General features: G+C 34.4%; 1 protein-coding gene across 1 annotated transcript in view; it reads left to right on the top strand.

The window, feature by feature from the left end:
* Positions 1-7,153, top strand: part of LOC123682087 (extracellular serine/threonine protein CG31145) — a 183,336-nt gene extending 176,183 nt beyond the window's left edge. The window contains exon 10 of the mRNA XM_045620483.1: positions 6,550-7,153. Coding sequence (XP_045476439.1) covers positions 6,550-6,733 — 184 coding nt within the window. The 3' untranslated portion in view covers positions 6,734-7,153. The remainder of the gene's footprint in view (positions 1-6,549) is intronic.
* Positions 7,154-14,762: the final 7,609 nt, after the last annotated feature.

Raw genomic sequence — 14,762 nt, 5'->3', positions numbered from 1 at the left:
TCTCGTCTGTTTCGTTTTCAAATGGCCACCCTTTATAATGGATATTTCTCCTAGGGGGATATATCCCCCTTATCCCCCCCCTTTTGTACGCCACTGTCTCGAAGTCTTTGTTATTTCACCATTTCAAAAACATCCACCAGTCTTTAATAAAGTCTTCTCATCCCCCAACATCAGTAAGTCCCACACACGACGAGTTTAATTCATGTTATAAATAAATTAGTAAATATTCAACTTCCGGTGATTTCGCGGAAGAAACAAGATTTTTAAGTGCGCTCTGAACGACTCCCCTTCCGCTTTCCGCACGACAGCGACGTATCATACGCAAAAATGTCGGAGGCAGGCGCGAACCCTGGATGCGTGCGTCACGAAATGCTAATCTAACTTTCGTTTTATACTTTTATATCATATCTCGCTTCCGAAATGAACAGTTTTTCCGATTCGTTTCTGCGCGGCGGGTTTACCGCGAAATCTATTTCGCAATCTGGTCACGAACGTACGCCCGTTCTGTCTCCGATCTTCCGGACGTCTCGTACGAGACGGTCCGTAGGTGTGTGGGACGGGCCGTCATGGGGCGAGTTTTAATTTTCGGATCTGCGTCGTCTGGTTTTTTTCGGAATTAGTTTTTTCACATCGTTTTCCAATGAAAACGGATTGGAGAAATGAAATGATACAGGGTGTTCTACAAGAACTTTGACTGACTTTGAAAGATGATAACTGAATTCGTTGTGAACATTTTTATCTATAGACAACAACAAGTTACAATAATTTGAAATGATTTATTTCAATGCTCGATTCAAAAGTAGTACTTCAACAACATTAATAAAATAATGGATTTATTTCGATTGCCATTTGTTCTGACGAGGTCTTAGAATATAGATAGAAGGATCCCGAATACAAGAGAGATGGATGTTTAGTGTCACCAATCACAATCGAGCTAGCCGATTTGTTTGAGAGCCATAGGCGTGGCGAATCCTGATTTGATTGTTGAATGCTTCATCAGGAATCCTTTTTTCATAACTTCACAATAGCTAAATCATTAAACTGAGAAAAACATTGCCCCTTTTGAAACACGAAACAATTTTTATGAATAAATCACATTGTAAACTATTTTTGAGCATAAATTGATAATTTCGAAATTAATCAAATTATGTTACGCTACCACTAAAGTGTCCCGTCAGACAAGGAGTACCGAATGTTGGCATCAAAACAAATGCATCAATTACAAGGCGATTTCCGTTCCTCTTATTAATGTTTTAAGGATAAGACTAATTTCACTAAGTACGGTATCAATCATAATAAACCTCTATACGCAATGCAAAATTCATATTTCATTATACTAAGACGATTTCAACAAAAGTTTAGTGTCAAAGTACGTAGCGGGATTTTCAACAATGATTTGACGACAGTAGATGTTGTAAATGATCGTTTGAATGCAGAATTTTATAGAAATTTTTCGGAATAAGACATTTTTGACTTCATTGATGATCTAGAGCTCAACATTATCGGAAATATGTGGTATCAACACGATGGTGCACCACCATATAGAAGAAGACAAGTACCTGCTTGGATAGGTCAAGGTGGATAGATAGGGATTAATCAAGCCAAGTAGCTTGACATTTCAACCAACTACTTGACTTGAAAATCAAGCTCGTGAAAAACTACACACTTGATCTTGGCTTGACTTGATTTTAGATATTCATTGCTTGACTTGATATCAAGCTACTTGATATTACTTGAGCTTGATATGCACGCGTCACACGACATATATTTCTGCAATCTCGTGCGCGCTTAGACTTAATAAGGGCTGAAGCATTCACCAGTGTAACTCTATTAGTAGTTTTCTCATATTTCTATGAAATCTATTGGTAGATTTTGGTAGTTTCAGAAATATATTTCCAAACTTGGCCAAAATGGCCAAGGATATTTTATTAACGCCAGCATCTTCAGCTCCTTGTGAAAGATAATTTTCCAGAGCTGCTCTTACACTTACAAAAACCCGCAATAGGTTAGGCGCCAAATCTATGAGATGCCTCATGTGTCTTAGATCCTGGATCGAAAATTATGAAATGAAACAAAGCCTGAAGGTTTCTCAATATTTAGAAACTAAATTTTTTCATTCGGTACCATGGCCCCTTCGTTCACCGGATCTCAATCCGTTGAATTTTTATTTATGGGGACATATGATGAAACTTGCCTATCAAATAGATATGACATCTCATTAACAATTCTTGATACAATTCAAGAATCATGAAACCAAATAAAAAATGACACAAATCTGGGCCAACGAATAACGGATTCTTCAGTTCGTCAATGTGGAGCTTGCATTCAAGCCGAATGTGGACATTTCGTACAATTTTTGATGGTTATTATTGAGAAAGATTGAAACACAAACAAATATATTTCTGACTTTAACAGGAAAATAATTGTTTTCATATTCCTGTAACTTCTGAACAAAAACGAATCGGATCTATGGTCATAGGGCCAAAAATGTTCAGAATAAATGCAGATATCATAGAACACCTTTTATATCATACTTTGATAATTGAACCTTGGGTTATTCATCCTAATATCTGATTTGAATAATTCATGAATTATATTTAAGCTTTGACCCTTCAGTAATCAATCACGTTTCCAAATTTGTTATTTTATGTCATCGTTCTTGAATTATTATGTAAATTGGCGAATGCGCAATGGTGTAATTTATTCTGTTTAAATACATCTATTGTGGATTGAATTATTGGAGCAAATTGGAGAATGCGCTCGAGAATAGGTTCTATTCCGTGCTTCATTCCTAAGTTCTTCCACTGATACGCCGAAAAGTATCAGGCCAATAATTTAATAAATCAATAATTATACTCTCTGTGGGGACTAAACAAGGCTATAATTTTTCGTAATGTCGGTAATTTCGATATTTCTGACGAAAATTGTTCTCACCTAATAATGTTAGACCCACTGTTAAAAGATTCATGACCAAATCGAATTCGATTAGCTGTTGCAAGTGTATACTCTGTGACATAAAAACTTCAACACCGAGAAATTGTTGAAACTTTTTGATCAAACTTAGCAGATATATTTAACTAGTTAAAAGTTCCAATTGATTTCAATTTCAATCAAAATAATCTCGTAGCCATGGTAAATTTTAGCTTTTACTTATTGTTACAATAGAAATTATCTGGCATATTTTTTGATTGATTGAGTGAATTTCTGTACCGTTTTTGGTTGAAATTTTATTTTTTTTTGTGCTCTTCTTTGCGTTTTAAAACTGAATTTGTGTCTAGAGTGTGACAACCTGATATACCTATTTATTACATATTACTTTGAGAAGGAAATTATGCAAACAATGAAGCATATATAGATGAATCTCAATATTTGCAGAGGAAGTACGAATGGTGTATCATAAATTTCAACGTATGATACAAGAGCACAGATAAAAATCTAAAAGTTTTTCAATTAAATCTAAAAACATCAACGAAAAGAACCATAAAGGAGTAATAAATGTTGTAGTTTCCACAATATTGATTCAAGTGTAGCGATTCATTCTAAAAAAGAATTTGAAACTGAATGAATAGCTCGAAAACCGTCATTAAATTTATAAATCGAGCAATTATTCACCAAATGGTCAATAGTTTCTTTTACGCCACCCTCACATACTGAGCTTTCAATAGAATGCCATTTGATTTGTAGAACATACTATTGCGACAGCCATGTCCAGTCCCAAGTCGATTTAAAGCACACTAAATTCTGCTAGGGAGATTGAAACCTGGAAATTTTCCTGAAGGATCAACGATTAGACTTTTGTTGAAGACATTACAAGAATTCCATTCCGAAGGCCGAATTTCCTTCTCACTTTAATTACATTGAAGTAAAATATTAATCCATACAAAGGTTAATGTGACTTAAATCTGCAGTTCTAGTATCTGGGAGGTAAGATACAATTGGAAATAAGTTCGGGAACAAATGAAATTCATCCCAAGATTTCTCAACTGCAACCTGTCTACGAATATGAGGCGGAATTATATGTGATAGCACTGGTTACCAATGTAAAGGTGGTTATCTAATGGTTCCACTGATTATTCTCATAGAAACGTTAAGCTTTGCACCCCATAAAGAACCAGCAGAGTGGAATTGACGAAGGTTGTGTTATTGGATTAGTGAAACTGGTTTTTCATCCAGTGAAATTGCTAATCGCCTCAACAGTAACTCTGTAATAAGGTGTTATAAAGCATAGTCTAGAGAAAGTAAAGAACGTCGTAGACACAACTTCTTCTTCTTCAAGACCAGCGTTGAGTAGGGTCAGAACCTGAATGGATGATCGCTGTTATACATTATGTAGCAATCCTAAAATCAAGCCAGAGACTCAGAAAATTTCAAATGGAAATATACAAATCACCAAACTCGAAACATCTTCCAACTTCATTCAATTTTTCCTGGGCTTCCAACGACGATCTTATAGAAATTTTCCAACATAAAGCCATCCACTTCACAATCCATTCCCCACTAATAAACAACAACGGAACATCCCCAGCACAACATAGAAATTTCATTTCACCCTGAAGGCGTTCAGAATCACGACTTTCAACAGAAGATCGTCCATTAGGAAACAATATAAAATTCAGCAGTAGAAACGAAAATTTATTTGGTCCTATCCTAAGACGCGAGGAGACGAATCAAATGTCAATCCCTTCCAATTCCTCTTCAAGAACGTGATAAAACGTTTCATTCCAGGCATCCATTATCGGGGAGAGCCTACGATCCCATTTAATTGAATATAAATTATCCAAAACGTTTTTCTCGGGAACAGAAAAGGAAATCCTTCTGCATTATTTAACCGCTAATGGAAGAAAAATGTGACCATTCGAGAATTTGAATGGAAAGAAGGCGTTAAGTGACACTTCGTTGACTATGGGTTTCTTTTTCGACCTTCTTGGAGATATTGAATCTTTAATCCTTTGTCTCCTTGGAGAAAACTAGTTTTGCTTCCTTTCTGATTGATTTGCCCAGATTCTAGACAGTCATGTATGGATGTAGAAGTGGAATAATTTTTTTAGGGTATCACGTTTTCGTGGGGATTATTGAAACACTGACGGGAACTTTATTGTGGTACAGCACTTGGAAACATCCTTGAACACTCTAACAACTCAATTGGTCATCACCTCGTAACTAACTCCACTGAAATCTCCTCTTCCAAGTTTTATACATGGGTTACAAACATCAAATCATATAGTACAACGTGAATTTCTTCTTCCTTTTCTTATTCTCTAAGCTGTATGCCTGCGGAATGATATCATGGTGCCTACACACTAATCAGGGTAGGTGAAAGATATTCTTTATTGTATCTTTCGGAGAACCCTATGAATGAGAAAGTTGTATGTACAAGTACTACGAAAGACTATTGTTACATTTATGCGGGTACATTCATATTAAGTATTGTGACGGCTAGACAGAAACATTATGTCTAATTGCTTTTTGTCGCAACATTTTCAATAAATAAAAGCTAGTTACGTAGGCGTACAACTCTGCTTCCGCCGTTTTTTCCTGAAATTAATTGTGAAAAACTGGTTATACATTTATGATTCAAAGTATTGTCCATCGGCATCCAATTTCCTTGTTTCTGAATCATTCCCAACACTTTCAGGCGTTTTGAAAAAGCTTGTTGCGTCACTCCCAATGATCCTGCCATTTCTTGTTGCGTTTGACACGAATCTTGATTAACTGATGCCCTCAAACTGCATCTTCGACAATCTTGCACTTGGCTTTTACGATAGGGTCATTATGATGTTGTTTTTTCATTGGTCACAAGTTATTTTATTTATTTAATACATATACAATGTTCTACAGGTTTAAACCCAACTACAAAACAAGGAGCATAAGAAAAATAATGTTACATATTCTGAGAAGAAAAAAAGATAACAAAAAATGCTCAGTCAGTCAAAATAATGAGATCTGATATTTGAAATGGAACAGTTAAAAATATCCGAGTGAGAACTTAAAGTATTACAGGCATCACACAAATTATAAAGAGGTGAATACTTCAATGTATTCGTACGAGATGTCGACATATAAAATGTATTTCTAACTCTAGACCTAGAGGATGGTCTTGGAATAGCACAAATTAGTTTTTCGAGAATGCTAGAATCTTTAATGACTCCGTTTATTAGTTTGTGAGTAAATACATCTGAATGACATTCTCGTCGACATTTCAAACTATTCATGCAGTGTCTGCTCAAAAGCAGGTTCTGTGGAAAACTGATAGGCGGGTAGACACCATCTGCTCTATATGAAAACAGTTTTAGACAACGCCGCTGCACAGACTCAACTCTTTCAATATGGACCTGATAGCAAGGAGACCAAATTATAGACGCGTACCTATTCAAATTTGATCTGACATATGCATAATAAAGGGTCTTTAATCGAACAGATCGACAAATATTCAACTTAAATTAGATGATTTTAACACTTTTCATATACTTTTACTTCTTCACAATACTAATATTGAAAACACAACTATTGAACTATGAATGATCTTATCTAAAAAAAATTTTGTTTCAGATTCCATAACGGACCGATTAAGCTGAGCGAGGCTATGCGTCAAAGTATGGCTAAGGACCCTCTCACACCTATCCTATGGGAACCCCATCTGGTGGCCCTTGATCGCAGAGTAGAAATAATCCTAAAAGGAATGAGAGACTGCGTACAGAAAGGAAAAGATCTAAACACAATAGAGAATACGTAGCAGAGCGTTGTGGTATAAGTGATATAAGACAATATTAAATTGTGAAAATGGACATCAATCAAGAACTGAAAACTAATTTTAATTGTATATTATCGCGTCTCATTCAAGTGGGAATAACCAAAGGATATAAATAAATAAATAATATAAATGTGAAAACCATGTATACCAAAACGCATAAAATATCTCCATTTCCATTCGATTATGTTGGAAGAATTTTAATAAATATATATCGAAGCATTGTTTCGGAATTACATCTTTTCTGAAATATTGATGCATGAAGTATGTTACCTTGTTGTCAGAATCTATTCTGTAAATAGTGAAATCTATGTATAAAGTTACCATTTTTGAAAAATGTTTTACCTAATGAAATGAATAATATGAATTATTTTCTGTGGATGAAATAAAATGATTTGTTTTCAAGATTTCTTATTTATTCTCACCTCTTACTTCGAATAGGAATTTATCTGAATGAAATGTTGTTACAATATTTTCTATTCAAACATATGACTTCACTCAATAAGTCCCAGCAAATGAAAACACATTTTTCCTCAAACATTCGAATTTATTCAACATAGTCGCTTTCAAAGGTGCTATAAGTACTCCAACATTTCAAAACCTTCTTTCATCTGTTGAAAAATTATTTTTTTTTTAGTCCTAGATTTCACTTTAGGCAATCACTTCTTCATTAGAACCGAATTTTTTTCCTGAAGAAATGTTTCATTCTTTTCAAAGGTAGCTATATGGTTGCAAGAAAAGAATTATAGTTTTTGTAACAAGATCGAAGGAATAATGTATTAGGTATAAAGTCACTCAAAGATCTTATTCAGTTCTTTATTAAATTTGGCCTAGCTTTCGGTCATTTACATGGCCATCTTCAGGGCAAATTAATCTGAACCTAACAATGAAAAATTAGGCAGAACAATAACAATGAGAGTCACCTTTTAATAAAACTTCCTGGTCATAAAATTTAAATCTCAAAAATAGGTATAATCCACAACTCAATTATCTTAAAAGTACAATAGATATCTGTAAAAACACATGGCAACTGTACCTATATGGGTGAAACAGAAAATTTTGATGCAACATAGTGAATACTCTGCCTTTTGATAATTTCAACTCCACTGCCAAGATAATTAAGGAGATGAGAGCATATTTAGCTTGAATAACAACATCATGGTATCTTCTGAGATATTGAAGAAATATTCTATTTCTTCCTAATATCATCCAGAAATAAATGAAGATGAGCAAGTGAAGTTACAAACAACTCTATTGTTTTTCGGGTGGAGGCAATTCGATTAGAATACAGCAGAAAATTATAATCAATAGTTAGTGCTTTCTTTCGCACAAAACAAGCTTTGCCCACTAGAGGATATATTAAATATTCCTCATTTTCATATGAGTTGGGAATTACAAAATCCTTTCCTAAGCATCTCTTTGCGTGCTGTTTTTACCAACCGCTGCTCTTAATAATTATTTTAATTGGCCCACATTGTGAGGGGGTTGAAATATGTTTACCTGATATTATTGTTCTGTATAAATTTCAACAGTATGCATCAGCGAATGTCGGTTAATAATAATGATGGTATAATTTTTTTTTCGAGTAAGTTTCCTGCAATGTAGATAATAACTCGTATTTGTAATGAATAAAATTTGCAATCGAGGTGTTGGCACACTTTATTGATCTATATCTAATTTTCAATGTCTTAAACAAAGGTATAATCGTTCATCCTTCACAGAAAGTTCCAGGTTTCAATCTTCCTAGGAAAATTTGGTGTAGGTATTTCATCGAAACTGGTCATGATCGTTGAAATAGTATTCTCTTCAAATTACATTCTTCTGAAAGCCTATTATGTCAGTGTGGCGTAGAAGAAACCATTCACCACTTGGTGAATATTTGTCCAATTTATAAATTTCATGGTGGTTTCCAAGCTATCCATTCATTGTCAGATTCTTTTTTAGAATGGGTTGCTAACTAAATCAATATATGTAATAAAAACTAATACATTTGTCACTTCTTTCTGGTTTTCTTTTTTTTTATTTCAGATTAAATTATAATGAATATGTCGTCAACTTTCGGGTAAGAGGAAGGATGGAAAAGATTTTGTTTGGATGAAGTGAAACTCTTTCAATACAAATATGCCATCTTATTCTGTCAAAAATATGCATATAAACCAATCACTACAGTTATACGGAATGACAGAGTTTCTGCTGAAGTTTCCATCTGTACCCTTGTAATACACGTTGAAATGTATGATGCCCCGTTTACATTTCTTCTACTTATACTGAGATTTTATCTACACATGCTTTATTGTTTGAAGTGAATTATTTTTTGTATAGCTCTATTCTAGAAGAATATATACAGGGTGAGTCTTTGACTTGTACATATATTTTAACCGAAGGTTCCTGAGGTCAAAAGAAATACTTTTTTCATTTACCATTTTTTCCGATTCGGCCCTGTTAAAAAGATATAGCCATTTTAAATTTTCAAAATGAGCTAATTCAACCCTGAAAACCGGAACACTGAAGTTTTCTCAAGCATAAGATATACCTTTTGAACCTTGGAAATAAGCTACTAAATTAGAAAAACCATCATAAACTCACGTTTAACATTCCATTTGTTGAACAAAGTAGTGTTTATAATAAAATAAACGAGTTATTCCAATTTCGTTGACGCTAAAGATTAAATATTCTTCTCTTGATTTCTATTTCATTTTCGATAATTATAATGAATTGAGCTCGCTACCACCCACATTAGCTCTGATATCCATATCCATTCATTCTTTATATTTCATTTATATGATATCGTTGTTTACAAGAATTGCCATTTAACCTTAAATTCCCAAATAAATAATATTCATCTATGAAAGTTTTAACACAGACTATAGTTATCTGTGGTTTCAAGTTTGAATTTCAAATTTCGAGTGATGCCAAATATAAACAAAGCAGTTCTATGTTCTAACCTAAAATTTTCATTTACAGTTGACACTGTTATTGTTATAAGATATTTGTTATGAAATGAAGCATTTGATTTGTTCCAACTGTCTCATAAAAATATTGAAATGCATCAATATTTTTGAAGACATCAGTATGAAAATATGGAAATATGTAAAATATTCTGGCTCTTTAATCAATGGAAAATGTTAGACTCCACTTGTAATCAAATTTGTTCTTAATGTGTACCTACATTATAGCCAACTTTACTACTTAATTCATCTTGATTTTGGCATTGAAAATAAATAAGAAGTATTCAACTTAAATATCCACAATAGAATATCCAGTTTCTTTCAACTCACCCAATTTGTTTTCACATTAAAACAATTATGGCCTTCTTGGAAGTATGTCAATCATATGCTCTTAGGATGAATTTATGGAATAGCAAAAGAATGAAAGTATTCAATCTCAATAACATGAAAATTTGTCTAGTATGTACCTAGTCCTAGTGGAATGTTTCGATGTGAGTTTGAATGAGCCGAAGAAGAATACAGTATTGTTCGATAGCAGCAGTCTTTAGTGGGATATTGATTGTTTTCATTATAATGGGACTATTTTGTGAAAACTTTTTTAAACATGGGCTTTATGAATAATCTGGACTTTTCAAAAAGAATGTTGATTTTAGTGAAGTATCTTCTTATTATCAGAGCTGTGCCAAAGCTCAGTAATTTGTAATCAAATCGAGGAGTTGAGGTGAGCTTATTCACTTTTACAACTTCATTTTCAAACTAAGTTGGCTAGTACTTCAATTCTAAAATCTGAGACATGACATCATAGTAAATATTCATTTCTGTGGTTTTTTTTTCCACAACAGAACAGAGTTGCATTCAGCCAAAGTACCCAATTTTTTTAATTTCACAGATAATTTTTTTTTTTAAGATCAAGTTATTCGAAAACGGCGCTTTGTACGAGAAAACATGAAGAATACTTTTATTTTTCAAATTAGCCAAATATTCTTCAATGAACATTCAAATTACTCTTAAGAGTTGGATTCTTCGAATTTCTGGTATTTTTATGGGATGTAATGTTCATAATAAAGAAACAGAAGAATGTGTATGCAATCTTGTGTTCGGATAAGATGTATCACATCAAAAAAAAGCTATATTTCAAAAATCATTTCCTTCGATACAACCATTTACGAGATATGGCCGAAAATCACATTTTTTTAACGATTTTCAACAGCCTGTATCTTTTTAACCGTGCCGAATCGGAAAAAATGGTAAAGGGAAAAAGTGTTTCTTTTGACCTCAGGAATCTTGGGTTAAAATATATGTACAAGTCAAAGACTCACCCTGTATATTAAAATAATAAATAATATATTTCTGAAGGAAAAATTTTCGATGAACCTTTGAATATTATCTCTTCATCAAAGAATTCACAACATCGCTCAGAAATGTATTATTTAGCCTTGTGTTTCATAAGCTCCAGTAACAATATCCTCCAAATTCTCATTAGAATCGTCCAAAGGAAATTCTTTCTGATCAGAGCGCCAAGAAAGCTATTTCCTCGAATTTCAAGGAAATAAGAGTGGCGAATTCATTAATTTTTCTTCGATTTCGAAGACCCTGTAATCCTTAATCAATCACTTTTTCATCATCTCCTTTTCCTATTGAAAATTTTCTGGAGTCGAATTTCGAGTGAATTAATGCCCTCAAAGAGTTTTTCAATTGATTCAATCAATTAAAATTCAGCTAGATTACAACGGAAAGATTAGGAATTCAGATTAGAAACCGTGCTTTTTCTTCATCGTCACAGGTAATCGGTAAATTTTTCGCACCAATGATTTATTTCGACTTGAAGTTCATTCGGAATTCAGAAGGTTGTGTCCATTCATTTTAATCACACTTTTAACACCTTTTGAGAGCATCCTTTAAATTTGACATTATGGAAATCTGTTTTGGATGATCAACCGTTGGGAAGATATTCTATTGATAGTTATCTGAGAAATAATCTCGAACTAAAATAAGAAAAATGCATAATATGCTAGCAACATTATTACATTGTGTAAAAGTAGTAAAAGCGCTACTCTTCCGAACGAAAATGTGAAGTGTTAAGTGAGAGTTCGTGCTTTCACTAGTTTTTCTTACTATTTTCACGTTTTTTCTGAGGTAGCAAACAATATTATCATCAATCAGGGATTTCAAATAAATAACAAGGATCTTTAAATGAATAATGATTTTCGATAACAATCTCATTCATTAAATATGAAATAATGATTTCGTCTGAAAATAATTAAGAGAAAATATATACTGGTATGACAAACAATTTTAATTCGGGAAAAAGTAACTCCTAGATTGGGAATCGAACCCGCAACCTCCGAATCACTAGTCCAGCGCTCTTAACAATGAGCTATCGAGGAAACTGAAAGTTCCAAATGCATATCGAGGAAACACTTCTACCAGAATCAAATGTTAGTAGAAAGTTAATGTTGAAAGGGAACTAATTTACTATTGGTGATCATCAAGGTGAATAGAATTGTGATGATCACCATAGGGAATGAGTTCCCTTTCAACATTAACTTTCTACTAACATTTGATTCTGGGAGTGGTGGTTCCTCAATATGCAGTTGGAACTTTTAGCTTCCTTAATAGCTCATTGATGAGAGCGCTAGACTAGTGATTCGAAAAATGCGGGTTCGATTCTCTGCGACCATGTAGATTTTTTGTTCTCTAATCTACTCATTCATGGAAACCCAAGGAGTTCGTCAATGGCATTGATAAAACTGACAACATCCTTATGAGCCTTGGCTGTTACCTCACGGTTATCCAGGACCGGCTTTCACTAGTTTTTCTTACTATTTTCACGTTTTTTCTGAGGTAGCAAACAATATTATCATCAATCAGGGATTTCAAATAAATAACAAGGATCTTTAAATGAATAATGATTTTCGATAACAATCTCATTCATTAAATATGAAATAATGATTTCGTCTGAAAATAATTAAGAGAAAATATATACTGGTATGACAAACAATTTTAATTCGGGAAAAAGTAACTCCTAGATTGGGAATCGAACCCGCAACCTCCGAATCACTAGTCCAGCGCTCTTAACAATGAGCTATCGAGGAAACTGAAAGTTCCAAATGCATATCGAGGAAACACTTCTACCAGAATCAAATGTTAGTAGAAAGTTAATGTTGAAAGGGAACTAATTTACTATTGGTGATCATCAAGGTGAATAGAATTGTGATGATCACCATAGGGAATGAGTTCCCTTTCAACATTAACTTTCTACTAACATTTGATTCTGGGAGTGGTGGTTCCTCAATATGCAGTTGGAACTTTTAGCTTCCTTAATAGCTCATTGATGAGAGCGCTAGACTAGTGATTCGAAAAATGCGGGTTCGATTCTCTGCGACCATGTAGATTTTTTGTTCTCTAATCTACTCATTCATGGAAACCCAAGGAGTTCGTCAATGGCATTGATAAAACTGACAACATCCTTATGAGCCTTGGCTGTTACCTCACGGTTATCCAGGACCGGCTTCCCCATATGAATGGTTCTTAGACCAGCCAGCTTTGAACACTTGCATACCATGTGTTCCGCTATTTCTGCTCTGATCCACTGTTCCTGCAGATCTCATCTGCTGACTTTCTCATACGGTACAAATGATGTTTGTACTGACAGCAGTCTCACCATTACCCGAAACTCAGCTCGTGACAGCTTCAAGAGCTTTCTGGCATGGGTAGGTGAAATCATCACGAATTTCTTGACCTGAGTAAGGCCAGGAGTGTTTGTCCAGAGGGTTATTCTGCTATTCAACTCCCATTGCTGGACCGCTGTCTTATATTGTTCTTTTCCTAGCCTACAGAAAGGCTCAGGTCCAGCAGGTGTTAACCTTGATGCATTTTTTGTAGGTTCATCGGCTTTTCCGTTTTCTTCAACACCACAGGGCCCTGGTACCAATAGTGGAGTCACTTTATTGCCTCTTACCAGTTGCTTTATGGTGTTACCTTACTCCCAGGTCAACAGAGACCCTTGGCAGTACGATTCCAGCGATCTCAGCGTGGTCTAGCTGTCCATGGTGAAGTAGACATTCGCCGCCTTGAGGTTCATTCTGAGACACTCCTGAGCGCATACGTAAACAGCCAGTCTCTCGGTCTGTAAAATAGAGAGCTCACTTCTCAGGGCTTCAGAGATCCTCAGTTTAGGTCCATATACCCCAATGCCAGTTATGAGAGATCAAAACATCCACAAAAGCCACTGTGTGGTGTAGTGATTGGCTCGTACTTCTTTTAAACTGAAGAAAGTGGCACTCAAATCATCAATTCTCATCGCTACAGCCAAATTGTTCAAATGATTATCGTTTTTTGTTTTTAGGGTTGAAATAAATGATATAGAATTGGAAGAGATGTGGTTCCAGCAAAAGGGTGAAATAAACCACACGAGTGCACCCTTATTGGCTTTATTGAAAGAAAAATTCCCAAAGCGCTGAATTTCTTGTTACAAAAATGAGAATGGGCCACAAAAAACTTTTAATTTGGATGTTTTTTTCTGGAGTTGTTTGTTGGATCGTGTTATCAGGCTATTGATAACTTGAAAACCATCTGTCAAGTTATTGGTGAGATATTGCATGAAAAATGCTGGCGAATCATAAAAAATTTCCTCAGAACGATGGAGTCCTGTAGAAGATCACGTGGAGGATATTTAAATAATTTTGTATTCGACAGATGATGAAAAATGTCAAAATGGATAACCCTTCATATTTCTCTATTTTTTCGAAGGAGAATAACAATAACAGTCAATATTTCTGTTAATTCATAAAGTAAATACATGTTCCTTTGAAGATGCCTCTGTAGGATGTCCATCTTCGAACACAATACCCAAGACACCATTGTTGAATCGCCTTCATAAAAGACATGAAACTCTCTGTACGTATAAGACCCATCTTATGTGTAACTACAAAATAACACTATGTCGTGTTTCATGAGCTACAACCTTCGGCAGACGGTTCAGAAAACGATTTCCATTGAATGTAAGAACGACACCCCGAAAAGGAAAATATATACTAGATTAAAGTTGTTCCCAAGCCTTATTA

The sequence above is a fragment of the Harmonia axyridis genome, chromosome 6 (assembly GCF_914767665.1).
Source record: "Harmonia axyridis chromosome 6, icHarAxyr1.1, whole genome shotgun sequence".
Classification (NCBI taxonomy): Eukaryota; Metazoa; Arthropoda; class Insecta; order Coleoptera; family Coccinellidae; genus Harmonia; species Harmonia axyridis.
Note: the sequence above shows the minus strand (reverse complement) of the source record. Positions and strands in the feature narration are given on the sequence as shown.